This window comes from Setaria italica, chromosome III (genome assembly GCF_000263155.2).
Source record: "Setaria italica strain Yugu1 chromosome III, Setaria_italica_v2.0, whole genome shotgun sequence".
Classification (NCBI taxonomy): Eukaryota; Viridiplantae; Streptophyta; class Magnoliopsida; order Poales; family Poaceae; genus Setaria; species Setaria italica.
The window spans coordinates 5,601,712-5,619,274 of NC_028452.1; the positions used below are offsets into that span (position 1 = coordinate 5,601,712).

A 17,563-nucleotide genomic window follows, 5' to 3' on the forward strand; every position below is an offset into this window, starting at 1 on the left:
CTGTTACGTGATTCCTATCTGCCTCCTCTCGTTGAAAGTATTAGACATCGTTCTCAAACCATACTACCACGTTTCAAGATATCTCCCCAAAAAAAGAACCACACAACATGATAGTACGCAATAACTGTGCGCCAAGTCAATATTGAGGACCTTTGCACCTCACGAGCGCTAGAGCTACACTGCACCGTTTTTTCTTTGTGCACATCGATCTCCTCTCGCACGAGCTTTGCAGGCATGTCACACCCCAACACTAACTTCTCCATCAACTAAATTGGAGATCTATCGCTCTTTTTCTTAATTTTTTTTTTGCTATGTGTTTTTTTATATGCATGCACTAGTTAGATACAACTTATCTTAGCATATCTCAACTCAGTATATTATGTCGTAGTACAAACAAATACGACGCTTACATCGGTGTAGTGATGAGTTTTTAGCAAGGTAACTCAGCTAATCTACTTCCTTTGCTAGTACGTCTAAACTTGTGCACTAGAATTCATAAGTTAGGTGGTGCAAAGACTGTGTTACCTCTTTGATCGTCACCGTATCATTATTAAGGTGATTTGGCTTGTTTAGCACAGCTTGCGGTAACTAGAGAGGCATGCATAGAGAAATAGGTTATCGACGACCAACTTATAATTGGTGCGTTATCAGATTTTAGATTTTAGAAGCGTTAGATGACTTCTATGTGAAGTACATAACCACTAGCAAGTGCTCCCTCCGTCCTAAATTGTAGGCGGTCTTAAAAAAAATGCATAATTTTCATTATACATCTAAATATAGTATGTGTCTACATGCATAATAATATCTATAAATCTCGAAAAACTAAAATAACCTGAAATTTGAAACGGAGGGAGTAGCACCTAGCAATCCAAATGAGCTGTGGCTAACTTCACTGTATAAACAAGAACAAATCCAGTCATTTTCGGATGCGATTTTTTAATGTGATACATGGGAAAAGAATCTCCACTTTCGGGCCCAGTAGACCAGGTAGAAATCTAGCGAGTTCTTGCGGGCCCACAGATCGGTGAGGGACACCATCCACAGATACGAAGTGCCGGTGTGGGGCTAGTGGAATATTGGTGGCGGGTCTTTTCCCGGGGGATAGCCGATAAAGCAGCGGCGGTGGGTCCGTGCAGCGGCGGTGGGTCCGTGCGCCATCTCCAGCGGACCCACCTGACCTCCCTACGTGTTCCGACCCCGCAGCCCCCACCATAAAGCGCTGCACACTCCGCGCGCTCCCATTGGCCTAATCCCCGACCACCGGGCCTTTACCCCACGCACCCCCCGGGACACGGAACCCAGTCGCCCTCGCCACTGACACCTGGCCCAAAGGGATTCTACTGACCCACATGTCATTCTAGTGGGTCCTTAGGACGTGTCTTTGAAGCGATCAGGCTCCCTTGCGCTCTACGGGTGGGACAGCAGAGGGGACACGTCGCCGGGGACACTGCCCTACCTTATACTGCCGCGTCGGGTAGGTCTCCCTTGCGCTCTACGGGTGGGCGCACGCGAGGTGGGATTTGATTTTCCTCGCGTTTGCGTGCCACGGCGGCCATTGGCCCGCCCAATCGGGCTGCGGCCTTTCACGTGCCTGCCCGGCGCCGCGGTGAGCCGCCACGTGTTCGCGCGAGGCCGGCCAATGATAACGCGCGCCTAGGGCGCCCGACACGTACGTGGCGCGACGCGTGTCCCTCCGCCTACCCGGCGCGGTATTAAAGCGGCCCACTCCTCCCCCACCCTACCCTCAGGTCGCCGGCGTCCCGGTGGTGGTCGTGTCTTTTCCCAGTGGGAGCGAGCGAGCGCAGAGGAAGTAGCGGGTGGGAGAGGTGCTTGCTTTGGCGGCTTGCTAGGCGTAGCTGCTCGGATTGGTTGGGGGGGTAGGTTGGGGATGGAGAGGAAGGGAGGGTGTTGTATCGCGCCCAGGTACGGCGCCGCCGCGGGCGGGCAGCAGGCGGGGGCGGCGTGGCAGATGGGGAGGATCATGCTCAAGTTCAGGCCGATTGCGCCCAAGCCGGCGGCGATGGCGCCCGTCCCGACCCCGGCGCCCGTGCCGGCGGCGGCTGCAGGGGCGGGGAGGGGGAAGCGGAAGGCCGTGGGCGGGGGTGGTGGAAGGAGGGGGCGGAAGCCCAAGAGGGCCGCGACCGTCGCGCAGGTAGTGGCGCCGGCGGTTTCTGCTCCTGTGGCACCGGCGGGGTTGCCGGTGGGGGAGTGCAGGAAAGACAAGGACTGCGAGAAGGAGAAGTCGTTGTCGTCTCGGTCCTCGTCCTCGTCGGGCATGACGTCCGTGGACTCGTTGCCGCATCTGCCGCCGCCGCAGCAGCATCACCAGCCGACGACGCTGCCGCTCATGCCCGTGTCGCCGGGTGGAAGAGAAGGCTACCGTTGCTGCTGCGACGGTGGAGCCGTCTGCGGTGGGCCGCGCCCGGCGCGGAGCACACCCGGCGCCTCCGCTGGGCGCTTTCGTACAGTGCCGGCGGCTACCTGGGTGACGGTGGAGGAGTTACCGCGGACGTGCCGCGACGGGGAGGAGGCGCCGTCTTCCGCGGCCCGCATCGGGCCGGGCCCCGACGGCGACGCCGCCCCGGCGTTCGTGTCGGACCAGTGGGGCCGCGTGACGTGGTCGAACGCCGCGTTTGCCCGGGCGGTGTCCGCGGACGACGAGGCCGGCGCCTCGGCGCCGGCGGTGGCGCTCGCCGGCGCGCTCCCGGCGTGGGGCACCTGCGCGGGGTTCACGTGTCGGGTGCGCGTCGTCCGGCACGCCGCCCCGCGCCGCGCCGGCGGGTCCTCCGTGGTGGCCCCCTGCGACGTGTGGCTGCTGGACGCCGCCGGCTGCTACCTCTGGCGGCTGGACCTGCAGGCGGCGCTCACCCTCGGCGGCCTTCCCCTGAGCGGCTGAGCAGCAGGGCGCGGCCGCACCACCCTATCCGAAGCGAAAGGAATGACGGAGTACGCCTCCCTCGTACGGAGGCGTATTCTATCGAGCGAATCGAGGCATGCGTTGTTTACTGATGAGTGATGAGTGACGATGTGCGGTAGTATCTGATTCAACCGGAGTATTGCTAGCCTGGTCGGGCCCAATTAAGCATGTCGAGGCCAGATCAGGTATACTAATTGTGGATTAGTTTAGGGCTGGGGAGAGAGTTGAGAGTTGCAAGAAGAACCTGCAAGTGTAAGAAAAAACTAAGCATGTGATGGATGCTTCTGGATGTGCAAGCTCCAGTCAGGAATCGTGCTCTCTTATTTTTATCTCTTATTAATTTGATTCTTCCCCCAAATGTATGGAGGTTAATTATTTGTTTGTTCGGAGGCTTGTGCGATAACAATCGGATTGATTAGTGATTCAAGCAACGAGGCATCCAGCTTTCCAGGTTTGGGGTCGCGACGTCTTTTTGACGTTTCAAAGGAATCGCGCTGACCCGTCATAGGGTTTATCATCCGTCCGATGTCAGCATGGCACGATCGGGACTGTCCGTTGCGCCTCGAAGCCTCACAGGTGGCTGCGTCTGGTCGCTGCCGTAGTGCGTGCACATGACGTCGTTGTTGCCTTGTTGGTGCCTTACTGCCTTTGGTGGTTGGAATCTATGGAGAGATTATTAGCAGTGTAATTAATCCCGGAGCTAGTTTAGCAGTATACTCCAAGTAGCTCTTACAAATGGTCAAGGGATGGTTTAGCCTCATGTGACTTATGTCAAGCAGTACCTGCCCTATAAAATTGCAAAACAAAACTAGGATTTGCATACTTTGATCAACATTGCTGAATTGCAAAGGGACAAGCTAGCAAGCAAGACAAGTGGCCGTTTTTGTATGGCGCGCGCACACGTGCCAACAACTAATCCTACCGATATGTGTCCATGTATTTGTGGTGCAGGGATTCAATAACTTGAATACTTGTTTGCTGATCCTCATAAATGAAGACATGCATATACTTATAGCGGGTGCGGGTTCAATTAGGTCCGCTACTATTCATGCACTGATTTCTCTTTTATTTCTTCCTACATAAATTTTTTTTCATCCTGGCATGATTGCAGAAGATAACAAGAAACATCAATTCATCTTTTTTGGATAAATTTTTGATGCACATCTAGAGGTGCAGCTGCGGTTTTTGGGAGCGCGGTAGCACCTCAACCTGCGGGAGCGCCTGAACCTTTCTCCTTGCCAACAACGTGGCTGCTGTTCCAAACACCTACCTAGGTCGATCCACCGTGATTCTGTTAGGATTTTATCACATGATTTTTTTTCAAAAAATAGATTACATGACTTTTCAATTGTTACATTAACCTGGTATAAATGATTGTCGCATTTACTCAAACAAAAATCTTTGCTTGTACTCCCTCCGATAAGGAATAGTTGACGTTTCCGACCAGACAATTGAACTAGCGGCAGGAGCATCATATATTTCCATTCGGAGATAGTATCAGAGAACTTGCTCACATGGGTATCGTTTCGGACGACAACGACACAGTCACTAAGGTACTATATGGATGAAAATGTATGCAAAAGAGAAACTCACTAACATTTTCTTTTTCTTTTTTTTGAAAAGGAGTAACATTTTCTTTTTCATTGATGATATTTACACATATAGTAGCTACTCAATGGTCTAATCGCCATTAGGAAATAGGATCGACTGTAACTTCGAAGGATTTTAGCAGGAATAACGATCGACGCAAAGACGATAACCGGATAACAGTACTAGACGTTGCAAAGTACCACGGTCAGCTTTTCCGTGCTTGTCTGGCCAGTGGCCACCATCGACAGCGGCGTGCAATGCAGAGATGAGACCTAAATCCCAACGCCGGCTCACCAGCCGAGGCGCGCCACGTCCACCCCCGGGACAGGCGGACAGCGCCACGTCGGGCCCTACCGCATGTACGTCCTGCTCCATTGTTTACGCCTCCAACCAATGAGGCACCACCAAACCGCCGCACTGAACAGTGGCGCTCGCACGGCGACGCCATTGGCGCAATGATCGACGACGACGACGGCGACCTGCGATCGGCCAATCCGATAAAAAAGGCAACGCCCGCGGCGGCGTGATTGGTCCAGGTCGCCGGACAGGGCGTCGCTCTCTCTCGAAGCGCGCGGGGCCCTGCCCCTGATGGGTTGGCCCCTAGGTTAGAAAAAGGGCGCGGGCGATCTTCTCGCGGATCTCCAGCGACAGCGGGACGCCAGGTGGATGGTGCGCCAGGCAGCGGGAGTGCTGCTTCGCCGGAAGCATCTGCTCAGCTCAGACCTCAGATCAGATTATCCCCGTCTCGGTCTCCGGGGCGGGCAGAAAGGAGCAGGCGTGTGCTTACTGGTCGTCGAATGGTAAAGCGTCCATTGGGGAGTGGCTAGGGTCATCAACCAAACAGAGGAACTAGTCACTTTGAACAATGAGGTGTTGGCGGAGGGTGGAAGATGAGGTAAAGCTGTACCCTGTCGGGACCAAGTGGAACCAACCATTATTTTCAACGTACTCCGTATTTCTTTGACCTATAACATTTGTCAAAGATAAAAGAAGGTTTGATCGGCAGATAATCTTTAAATAACATATATTTTTAACTTAAGGTGGTAGTTCAATACTAACTATATTTTAGTAATAATATTTTTAAGTGTTTGGTTAAGTAAAGTTGAGTAATTTTTTACATTTTGATCAAATTGCAAATTTTAACACTATCAAAATATTAGCCGGGCTTCATTTTGAATGTTAATTATGGATGAGTTATGAACTTAATGAAGCGGTCAATGCTTTTGGATGTGTAAGAGCAACTTCAAGAGTCATCCAAAAATTTCTTCCCTAAAGTTATGTATTGGGGGCTCTACTAAAAATTTGCTTCTCCAAAATCATGTCATGCCACAACAGATCCCCAATAATAAACTCCCTAATACTTCAAAACTAGCCATGTCAGCACGTATGCCCCATCTGCTATCAGCTTCCCCCTCGCAATTTCTTCTGCGTCGGCCATGAATGCCTACGAGTGCTCTCTTCTTTTATCTGTTCCTCCTTGACCGGTCGTTCTTATCCTGACTTTCTCTAGCCACGAGATGCTACATCTTGTCGACCGTCGTGTAGCTTCCTCCATCTCCTAGCGCTGCTGCTAGCTTGCTGCCTCGTCGCCGCCGCTACCTAGCCGCTACGCCGCCACACTAGGGACCAGCGCATCGGAAGCCCGTCGTCCCCCATGACTCCTCGCTCATGCGCCCTGCTCATGCTGGCACTGTTGCCCGACCACGCCACGCTGCCCCGAAGGTCGTGCCAAAGGCGGCCAAGGCGGAAGGATAGCGGCACGCGGCCGAGCCTCGCCGAGCGGCTGCTGCTGGGAATCCTCCTAGAGGACACGCTCCCCAACTGCCTCCCCATCACCATCGGGCCCCTACCACCTCCTCCCCGGCGCCCCGCACGAGCCACCAAAGACCCCCACGGCTGCCTCGCTTACCGCCCCGCTGGTGCCGTTGCGTACATCAGCTTTGGCACGGTCGCTGCTCTGCCGCCTGACGAGCTCTGCGAGCTCGCCTACGGGCTCGAGGCCAGCGTCGCTCCTTTCCTGTAGTCGTTGTTGTGACGACCGACCCCAAATCTTTCAAGTTAATCTTAATACGAGTCCCTAATCCCCCTATCTCAGCTTCCCCGAGTTTAAGTGCGCAACCTCCAGCCCCGGTTCCGACCCCTGAGAACCCGACCCCTCCTCGCTAGTTCCCAGCTCCGACCCCTAAAAACCCAGCCAGGACCACCGTTTCCTTCTAAGTCTCCACAACAATGTCTCTTTTCAATCTCGAGCAGAGGACAAACCAAGACTGACCGGTGGACCCGCAAAATCTTTTCCCCAGATCTCCCGAGAGAGACGCACTCGAGTAGCATGTCCGCTTCAGAGCTTTTCCGCCGCGTGGCAAAATTCCTCCGATCTCCGCCGCTCCGCCCCGTCGCCGGCCGCGACCGGATGGATTCTCGCGCCCCCTTCCCCAATCGCAGCGGAAGTCCTCTGCAACCCTTTCTGCAGCGCCTCGCAGCTCGCGCCCATCATCACCTCGCCAGACCCCCGGCTGCAAAGCCCGATGCCTCCCGGCTTTTCCGCCGCCCCTCCATAGTCGCGCCGCCCCAGATGCGCTACGCGACGATTCTTCCTCCGCCAACCCCGACCCCGGCCGCGACAGCTCCTTTTCCCGCCTTGCCAGAGCTGCGCTCGACAGACTGTTGCTTCGCGCTCGCCCGCGCAGCCGCAGCCCGCCTGTCTTCTCACCTGTGCGCCCTCGTTTCTAGCATCGTTCCCCTGGTCACATCCATCATATCCGCCGCACGACGACGCCCGCCTCCGCCAAATCTCAACCACCGGCGAGACCGCGCCAGCGCCGTCCTGTCTCTGGTGCCCAATGGCCGAAGGCATCGTCTCCGAAGTCCTGTTCCACCGCCCTCGTTGCTCAATCGCCGCCGTGGCAGTGCACTCCATCGCTTCTTCCCGGTCTTCGTGCTGCTCCAGCTCTCTTCCTCTCTTCCGCGCAGCTATAAAAGGGAATGCCAGAGACCCGCCGGAGTCCCCTTCGCCATCGCTGCCCTCCCGCCTTGCTCCCCTGTTTCGTGCTCGAGCGCTACCGCCTAAGTCCCCGAGGGACTCTTCTCTCCGCTCCACGCCCACCCTTTCCAATCCACCCAGCCGCTTGCTCCTCCGCGCTGTGCTAGAGTTCGCTTGTTGTCCGCAAGAAGCGCCGCCGCCGCCGGAGCACCGCCGGACATCGTCGCCTGCCCAAGTTCTAGTGCTTCCATCCTTCCGTCCAAGTATGCTCTTTCCCGACCCCAAGCTTTACCTGTGAACCGAAGGTAAGCTGCCGACCCTTCTCCGCCTCACCCGACCCTTCTGTTCGTCCGACCCCTTTCTCCGTCTCGCCCGACCCCGTCTGTTTCGCCGACCCTTTCTCCGCCTCGCCCGAGGGCTCGGCTGTATCTTTTTCCTTGACCCGAGGGTATATGTGGAAAAATCGGGGACTTCTCTGCGTTAAGTCTGAGGACCCCCAGCACATCTATTCCTAAGGGTCAGATCATAAGTTTCTTTCCACCCGACCCTTTTTCCTTGCTCTCCACCAACTCAAGTGAACTTCCCCACTTTTTCCGTAGCCTTGCTACAAGTTTCTGGACTAAAACTTGCAAATGTTGCTGTTGAGACAACCGTCTAAAGTGCTAACTCTTGCATTGCATTCGTGTAGAGCTGCGTCTTGCCGACGGCGTCTACGAGTTGTACCCGGCGCTAGAAGACGAAGCTATAGCCGAGCTCCTGCTTCCAGAAGCCGAAGCCGCCCCAGCAGAAGAACCGTTCCCTTCCTCCTCGCTTGAAGGCAAGCCCCGGAGCATGAACTCCAGTTTCCCAAACTTGCGCATGCCTTCTTCATCTTGTCTGTGCATTTACGTATAGGAGTTGTTTGCAACCTTAGATGCATGACTTAATTCCTTGATCTGAACACTAGCTGTTGGACCGAGTAGTTGCTATGCTTAAATAGGAAGCGGTAAAAGTCGAGTGATTTCCTGTCACTCGCGAGTTGTAGGAGTTGGTTGTTCTCCTTCTATCACAACTATAAGGACGATGGACGGGGCAGGGTTTGGTTAACTCTTTGGTGGTCGGCTGATCGCCCCGTCTGTCTATGGAATATGTTAAGGCTCGACAGTGGTGGTGTTCGTGATCAAGTGTTTGAAAGTACTAACCTCATACTCAGTATGGGATGAGGAAGCCTAGTACCGGATTGAACCTAGACGTGAGCGGTCGCCCCATTGTCCTTGGAACGGAGTTTCCCCTGCGGTCGCACGTGGTGGCCAGCGTGGTCACAGAACGGCAGAGGCCGGGTCTGTGGAACCTTGCACCAAAGGAAATGGGCCCGACACGGGTTAGGGGATTGATGGGGAAGGCCGACACAGGAAGCGACCCTCGGTGGTGCACGGATGTCGTGAGGTTAGGTTCACCATGCATGGTTAAAGAACTTGAATCGATTTGTCTGCCTCTCACAGTTTGAGACTACTTGATCGCTATGCTATACTGAGTAATAATGAAATCTGATGATGACATGGTCTTGATGATGCTTATATACCTTTTGGTTGGTTCTATGTTGCTTAGAGTAAGCTGCTAACTTAGACCGGATAATGAACTTAGAATCTGAGCTAAAACTTTGAAAATAAGGATCTACATAGTGCTTTTGGCAAACAAACCCCTCAGCCAAAGAGCCTTGCATGTCTAGAAGAGGTGGAGTAGTTTTACTCCCGATCGGTTAAGTCTTGTTGAGCTTAGTAGCTCAGCCTTGTTGTGGCTTTTTTCTTTTTCAGGTGAAGTCGCTGCTTCCGAGTCTTCTTCTGTTGGCACTTGGCCGCCCCAACTCCGTCCGGGTTGGACGGTCGAGTGGGATCCCTCCTCGGACGGCGAGGAGAGGGATCACTGATGTCTTGGCTGGCCTCACCAAGAACGTTCGACCCCTACATTTAGCTTCCGCTTATTTGCCTTCTGTTATTTTCTTTTGAACCTTGTAAAACTCTGATGTTTATTTTGTTGTTGAACTAAATGGTCAAATTGTTTAACTCAGTGGACTTGTTGTATTCTTTGGAACCGCTCACCTTCGTGTGAGTTTGCTAACTCGGTACTGTCAAAGTGGTTAAATCGGATGAAATCCGATGGCATCTCGAGTTAGCATGATCAAGGCCGAGTGTCGCATGTTAGGCGACTTAACCGTGCCTTAATTAGGCTAATCCGAGGTGGATCCGCCACAGTTGTGGAAGGACGCGTGGCCGCTGCTCCCGCCGGGGTTCGTGGACCACGCTAAGGCGACCAGTAACTTCAACCAGATCCTCATGTTGTGGGTGCCACAGGCCACCATGTTGCGGCACCTATCGGTGGGCGCGTTCGTCACGTACTCTGGCTGGGGATCCATCATCGAGGGGATGTCCGACGGCATACCCATGGTGACGATGGCGTGCCGCACTGCTGCCCCTTCTTTGTGGGGACCAGCAGATGAATGCGCGTGACGTGGCACGGGAAAGGAGTGCGGTGGGCAATTGGGGGCGGAGAGACCGCACGCAAATAAACGGAGCGACGGGATCGCGATTGGGGTGGGCGAAAATATGCTGATGGTTTGGGGAGCTGTTGGAGCGCAGTTTTGTTTGCTTTTTCTTCCAAATTAAGTTATTAGGGGTAGTTTAGGGTGGCTTTTGGAGTTGCTCTAAGGGACCGTTTGGGAGGGTTTCTCCCAAAACGGCTTCATGGGTGAAGCCAAAGCTGGTGAAACAAAAAGAAGCTTCACCTGATTTCTAATTGGAAAAAGTTCAAATTACTTTCCTCAAGTATAACCAAAGTCTGGATAACCCACTAAAGTATTTTTTGTTCAATTTACCCCCTAAACTATGCCACTTGGTTTAGTTTACTTCTTAATACAATTTGTCTTTTTTGTTTCTCCATATACAAGTGGAGTTTTAAGTTCAAATTTTGCAAGATGAGAGCAGACAACATAAGACATGTTAAAAAATATATCATGAATTTTTCATCACTATTTTGATAGGGTAGGATATTTAATAATAAAATTTATCCATAAGATACAAAATTATATAAAAAATAATGATGAAAAAAATATAAAATATTATTTTAATATAGATTATGGTGTCCACTACCATCCTACAAAGTCTCAAATCAAAAATCAACTTGTGTATGGAGAAACAAAAATGACAAATTGCATTATGGGGAAAGTTGAACCAAATAGCATAGTTTAGTGGGTAAATTGAATCAGGATATAGTTTAGGGGGTTATCATAACTTTCTCTATACTTGAAGGGAGTAATTTGAACTTTTTCCTTCTAGTTTATTTTAGCCTCAGTTTGCAAGAGAGCTATACACTACAATGACTCGGTTTGCGCGAAATAGCTGAAGCCAAATCCGGTGAGATCAAAGAAATTGGCTTCACGTGCTTCTAATTTTGCTGGAAAACCTTGATTTTGCTGTAAAACTTGCCGATCCTAATCAAATTCAAAATAAATGATTGAATTACACTCTAGCTAGCACTGCCAGAAAAGGATGGGATGCACTTGATCTTGGAACAAATTGTGCAGCTTTTCGTGATTGTCTGGCGGTCTGGCCACTAGGTCCTTGTTTACTTCACCTCCAACTCCCAACTTTGGCACTATGCAAAAAGAAGATTCTCCATCACATCAAACTTGCGGTGCATGCATGGAGTACTAAATGTAGACGAAATTAAAAACTAATTGCACAGTTTTGTTATACTTTGCGAGACGAATCTTTTGAGCCTAATTAGTCAATGTTTGGACAATAATTCACAAATACAAATAAAACACTACAGTGTGCTACAGTGCTGTAACAGTAATTTAGCACCTCCCAACTTCAGCAACTAAACAAGGCCTGGGCCACCATCAACAGTGCCGGGCAGGCCTGAATCCCCGTGCCGCCTTGCCGGCGCACCCGCCGAGGTGCGCCACGTCCACCCACGCCCTGCCGCATGCACGTCATCTCTATTGCTTACCCATCCACCAATGAGACGCCACCCAAGCCGCCGCGTAGCGCAGCGCTTGCATTTTCTCCCAGCCCTCGCACTCGCACGGCGACAATGATGGGTGCTCCCCGACGGCAACGGCGACGACGGCCAATCGGATTAAAAAGCGGGGCTCGCGGTGGCGCCATTGGTCCAGGTAGCCCGGCGGGAGGACGCCGGCGTTCTCTCTCGAAGCCAGGGCGGCCTGAGGATAGGTTATTGGGCTAGAGAAAAAGGGCGCAGGCGATCTGCCGGGAGATCTTTGGCGGCACGGCGAGGGCCAGGTGGATGATGCAAGAGTGCTGCTTTGCCGGAAGCATCTTCCGGGTGTCATCTCCATCGATGCCATCACGTACGTCGCCTCGGTCTCCCCGACAGATCACAGACGGAAAGGGATGGATCATGGATGCCAGGGACTGGTGGTTTGCTGGTTTCAGAAGTGGCCATTGGCGAGTGGCTAAGGGCGTCCGTCTTTCAGGAGCGAGGTCCAAGTGGAACTAATCACTTCGAGCAATATTGTTGCCGAAGAAAGGGGCACGATGAGGGATCCGTGTCGTACCATGGAAAATCAGGTAGGAGTAAACTGGAGTAGCTAGTACTGCCACGTACGGTGCACGTCTGAAAAAAAAGAAGAAGAAAGAAAGCACCGAACACCACCTTTCCAGACCACAACGTAGCTTTCAATTCATCACCTAATTTTGTGTAAACTGGATATTCATCACTCTAGAATTTATTAGAAAAAAATTCAAATTAGTCCCTTAGGTTAGGCAAAGTTCGAATAACCCCTTAAATTATTTATTGCTTTGATTTACCCTTAAATTATGCGATTTGGTTTAATTTACCCTCTAATCCAATTTATCTTTTTTTTCCTTCTTGCACAAGTGGAGTCCTAAGTTAATTTTTTTTTGCGAGATGGTAGTACACATCATGAAACATATTAGAAAAATACATTAATTTTTTTTATCATTATCCTAATAGGGCATTATATCAAATAATAAATTAATTCTTAGTATACAAAATCATGTGGAAGAACTTAACTTGGTTTCGCTTAGAGCTAAACATGCTGTGAGTAGTAAATTAAACCTTTAGCTGAGTAGTCTCATGCAATCCTCTTGTCTGATGTGTTTGCTTGTGGGACAGAATCACAGAACGAGCACGGAATTTTCAACTCCTCCTCCGCCTTCGGTTGGATTGGGTGCCTAAGGCCGAGGCGGTCCGGTCCAGATTGTCCATTGGGCTGCAAACAACACGGTGGGCCAGATGAGCTGCGAGCCTGCGATTTCGTTTTGGTGCCCACTAGTGATTTTTTTTTACTATACAAAGCATTATTTACAAATCATAGTAAGACTATTCATTTAAAGAAAAATCTTGACATATACGTGGCTATGTAGCCATTATCTGTGCACAACTGGACAAAGTTAAAAAGATGGTCAAAGTTATGATAGGATATGTGCATGCCACTTCTGATCCCCTAAGAAAAAAAACACCTTTGTACGAAGACGTCGACTAAGGGTGCCTTTAGTTGAACTTTTCAATCTGACGTGGCTTCTCAAAAAACCAAAAACTAACTAAAAGAGTTGGCTTCCAGCCAAAGTCAAAAGTAGCTTTTGGCTAGTACAAATTTCACACACCCTCCCCTGTTCCACCTGGTGTGGCTTCCAAATTTTCATGAAAAATTACCCACCTATTGTTGGTTATGTTGCGTACCGGTTCATTTTTTTTCTTTCTTTTCATCTTCCCGTCGTGCAGTGTTACTGTTTCATACCGCCGACTAGTCGTTATACGACATGCTCCTCTCACTTCCAATGGCTAGCACACAAGAAACAAGGAATTATATTGGTTCGGGAAGATCCCTACGTCCAATTTCGGTAGGAGTCGTGTTCCTTGGATCAAGTGCACTAGATTTACAACATGATGCTTGTAAGCAAGCGATGCGTGGGTGCGCGTGTGTGAATGAATGCGAGCTTGAGAGGAAGGAGGCCCGGCTCCATTTATATAAGCTAGGGACCGGACGACAATGTTGAAAAATGAAGGGGACCCTGACCTCAGAAGTTAGGGGTTGTGGCATGGTCAGATTCTCATTACACCAAGAAGTCTCCTTGTCCTATCCCTTTGACCGGTCGTGGGCTTTGCACATCTTGTACAGTGACTCCTGTGCGGTGTGGACCGCTTATGCACGGCTTGCTCCGTGACGTGCCCTCATCCCGTCCACCAACCTCGTGGCATTGAATGGGACGGGAACTGTTGTTAACGTTTGTACTGGTGGACGAACCTTGATTGGTGGCATGGACGGAGCATGCTGCTCGTCCCGACTTTCCCCGACCTCTTTAGTGCGTTCACGACCATTCTTCGCTGTAAAATCTATCGCTAGATCCCGCCTTGCTCATAGGACCGTACCAGGCTTGGCGCGGTGGCATGACTTTGACCTTAACAGGTCACCTTGGTGAAGGCGAGGATGACACCGACGCGCATGACTTCATCTTGCAGGCCGTCCTGGACAGTTTCGAAAGGTGTAGCCTCACCCCAAATCTCCTGAACGGTTCCGAAAGATGTAGCCTCACCCTAAATCTCCTGGTTAAAGATCGGTTCGTCTCGCCCGGGCTCCCCTCGTCCGTCCGATCATATCTCCGACGTGAGGCGATTAGACAGGCCTTGTCCTGCATTTAAAGGTCATATCTACGTGAGGCGATTAGACAGGCCTCATCCTGCATTTAATACCTTTACTACGATGCAGATCTTCCCGAATGAGGTCATGTTTAGTTACCCCAAACTCCCAACTTTGACACTATGCAAAAAGAAGATTCCCCATCACATCATTGCGGTACATGCATGGAGTACTAAATGTAGACGAAATTAAAACTAATTGCACAGTTTTGTTGTACTTTGCAAGACGAATCTTTTGAGCCTAATTAGTCAATATTTGGACAATAATTCATAAATACAAACGAAACGCTACACTGTGCTACAGTGCTGGTACAGTAATTTTACATCTTCAAAGTTGGGCAACTAAGGCCTGAATCAAGGGGCGGGTGGGGCGCTGCAGGCCCCGCTTTGATCTGGTCGAGCTGGCGAGTCATGGCTGTTGGCTGAGGTCGGGCGGCGGGCCGTTTCCAGTATCGTCTGGGCCGTTTCCAGTATGCTCGTGGCTGTTGGGCCTTTGGCATTTGGCGGCTGGTCGCCTCGGTACCCTGCTACAGTAACCCGTCACGCAGCACCCAGCGCCGGCAGATCCCTCCTCTCCCTGCGGCGGCGCATCTCTTCCTCGCGCAGCCGCAGCCGCCGCCGCGACCGTCCCCGTCGCCAGTGGCCGCGCAGATCGACCCGGAGCTGCCGCGCCCCGCAGCTGGGAATCACGGGTTTGCCACCCGCCATGGCCGCCGCCGCTCTGAGCTCATGCGCCGAGCTCCGGCCGTCTCCGTCCAATAGCCGCCACCCACCGCACCCTGACCTCCCCAACCTCTCCTCTACGAGCGCCTGCGGCCACAGGGCCGGGGATTTCAAATCCCGCGGTCGCCCGTGGTCCTCCCGGCCCCGCCAAGACCTCACCGTCGACGGCACCCCTCCGGCCATCATCTTCACCAGCTGACCCCACAAACCGCACGCTGGTAACCCCTCCACCCCGAGCTCGCCTCCTCCGCCCGTACCCCGCACCGCCGGTCCGCCGGAACGCGGCCTTGCCGCTGTGGACGCGCTCAGAGAGCCGCCCCGCTCGCCGCTCGCCGCCTATGGCCCGATTCCCACGACCACAACAAGCTCCGTAGACGCGCCTTGTCTCACTGATGCTCGCAGTGATGTCCCCGTCGCCGGCGAGCCGCCGCCGGAGAAGTACCCGCTGACCCAGGAAACTGCAGAGAAGAAGGGAGGGAGAAAGAAAGCTGTAGAGAAGAAGTCCGCTCGCGGGGCCTGATGACTGCCTGAGCACAAGCAGGGGAGCTCCACTTCTCCTCTGACTCGTGCCGGCGGCGGCACAACCGGTGGACGCCGGTGCCGCACCTTGCCCGTCATCTCCCCTAGGTAGCTCGCTCCTGTCACTGCTTTGGCGATGTGAGAGAGATGCTTGAACTAGAAGAGATAAGAATGCCTGAACGGATAAGAACAAACGAAGAGATAAAGATACAATAGTCTTGTAAAAAAAAAGAAAATTGACTGGACGTGCTAAAGAGGCCCGTGCAGCACATTTAAAAAAAGATAATGTTAATTAATCTACCATTAAGAACTATTGTGTTTTTTCACTTTTTTCAGTCCCATGATTAAAATTCCTTCGATCGAAACACATCTTCCATCTATTCCTACAGTTTTCCATAATGGCTGATGCAAAACTTAAAAAAATTAAATTTTCTTTTGTAAAATGTCATTTAAAAATCACGATCAATATGCATACCAACAGTCCCTCAGATCTTTAGAGCATTATAGACCTTTCTTACAAAACTCATAATTTTATAGCTGTTTGAACCAAACAACTTTTAGTTTTCTCACAATCCACAACAGCTTCTCCCCAAACCTTTAGGAGCATTACATGCATTTTTTACAAAACTTACAGTTTTACAGCTATTTCAACCAAACAACGTTTTCTCATAATCCACAACAACTTCTCCTTCTCTACAGTGCACAGGAGCTTTTTCACAGCTCACGTGTTTTTCAGTTTAGTAGTGTTCCGGAACAAATAAAGACGATCATCTATGTAATTTGTGTCGTCGATCGCTAAAATTTTTCTATGACGAGCGCTTTACTTTGTCGCCTGCCTCGGTCGAATCATCGAATGGTATTGCTCGTGTTCCAGAAGAACCTTGGCGATTTTGTCCAAGAGGCGTGCCGTTTATCCCAATAAACCCACGTCACAGAAAACATCGTTATAATTAGCAAAAGCATCTAGTTTAACTCGCACAGCTAGCTTTAATTTGTTGTTCTCGTCACCGTCGAGCGATTGATCCTTCACAAATCACGCAAGTCCCCGACGATTTTAAGGAGCAGAGCGATGCTATCATGGTGGAGGGACATGTGGCCGTGATATGCCTCGCGGTGGCCGCGCTCGCCCTCGCCGCCGCCGCGATGGGGATCGTCGGCGAGGCTACCAAGTCCAAGGCAATAACGCGCACACGAGTCACGACGCATCCGTGCACGATGAGTAATCGCAGACTGACTGACCTGGCGGTGGTGCAGTCTTTTGTCAGGTACGACGGGGCCAGCTGCGTGTACCGGAGGACGCCGGCGTTCGGGTGCGGCGTCGCGGCGGCGTCCTCGCTGCTGACGGGCCAGGTCGTCCTCACCGCCGCCGCCGGCTGCTGGGGCCGATGCAGGACCCGGCCCGACGGCCGCCGCGCCGCCGTCGTCTGCTCATCTCTGCTGTCATGGTAAGCGCAGCTTGCGACGCAACCTCTCTAGGTAACATCTGTGTGTTATACACTCTGAGCGGCCGCCGCGCGCGCAGGTTTCTGGCGGTGCTGGCGGCGAGCGCGTTCCTCGTCGGCGCTTTGAGGAACCAGAGCGGAGAGCGGCGGCCGAGAGAGGGCATCGCCTCCACCTACTACAGGTGCACCGTCCTCGTGGCCGGGGTGTTCGCCGGCGGCTCATTCCTCGCCGTTGCCGCGGCGGTCGTCGGGATCGCCTCCTACGTCGCCCTTGAGGCGGTGGCGGGCTCCGGTCCGCCGCGACCGCGAGCGCCACCAGTATGGTCCCAGCCTGATGACTCTCGTCAAGGTTGTCCTGAATCCTGATGCTTGTGCTGCGTGCGGATCAACCAACCAAGGATCATGCTGGGACAGTTCCCTGAAGAGAGAAGGGAACTGCCACCTCTGTGTGTTTTCAAAAGGGGACTAGGCATATCGATCACACTGCTAGAATCTGGTTTGCGCAATCTCATTGGCAGCAAGAGCAGTGAATGCATGTGTGAGAGATGGCTTACTAGCAATGTTTGCATCTCATCGACAGAGAGTGTAGTTCATCTCAGGTTGTATAATGACCCCAATTTACTGATAATACACTTGTATATTTTGTTTTGGACCTTTTTATGAGCGATGCCCCATCCCCAACAGCAAGGAGCGACCATTATATTTGGAAAAATAAACAAATAAATAAATAGA

At 52.0% G+C, this 17,563-nt stretch overlaps 2 protein-coding genes across 2 annotated transcripts; both read left to right on the top strand.

Moving 5' to 3' along the window:
• Positions 1-1,719: 1,719 nt before the first annotated feature.
• On the top strand, positions 1,720-3,179 carry LOC101776572 (atherin-like). Its single transcript, XM_004960644.3, has one exon. It carries the CDS (start codon positions 1,889-1,891, stop codon positions 2,894-2,896), a length of 1,008 nt encoding a protein of 335 aa, XP_004960701.1. The 5' UTR covers positions 1,720-1,888; the 3' UTR covers positions 2,897-3,179.
• An 11,216-nt stretch (positions 3,180-14,395) lies between these two features.
• LOC101773353 lies at positions 14,396-17,479 on the top strand. The gene is made up of 2 exons (XM_022824881.1): positions 14,396-16,834; positions 16,912-17,479. The coding sequence occupies exons 1-2, from the start codon at positions 16,467-16,469 to the stop codon at positions 17,195-17,197; spliced, it is 654 nt and encodes a 217-aa protein (XP_022680616.1). The 5' UTR covers positions 14,396-16,466; the 3' UTR covers positions 17,198-17,479.
• The last annotated feature ends 84 nt before the right edge of the window (positions 17,480-17,563 follow it).

Bases quoted from the DNA above. Each gene is read 5' to 3' on its own strand.
- LOC101776572 (XM_004960644.3), top strand. From the start codon at position 1,889: ATGGAGAGGAAGGGAGGGTGTTGTATCGCGCCCAGGTACGGCGCCGCC.
- LOC101773353 (XM_022824881.1), top strand. From the start codon at position 16,467: ATGGTGGAGGGACATGTGGCCGTGATATGCCTCGCGGTGGCCGCGCTC. The intron at 16,835-16,911 runs GTAAGCGCAGCT...CCGCGCGCGCAG, and splicing joins TGCTCATCTCTGCTGTCATG to GTTTCTGGCGGTGCTGGCGG.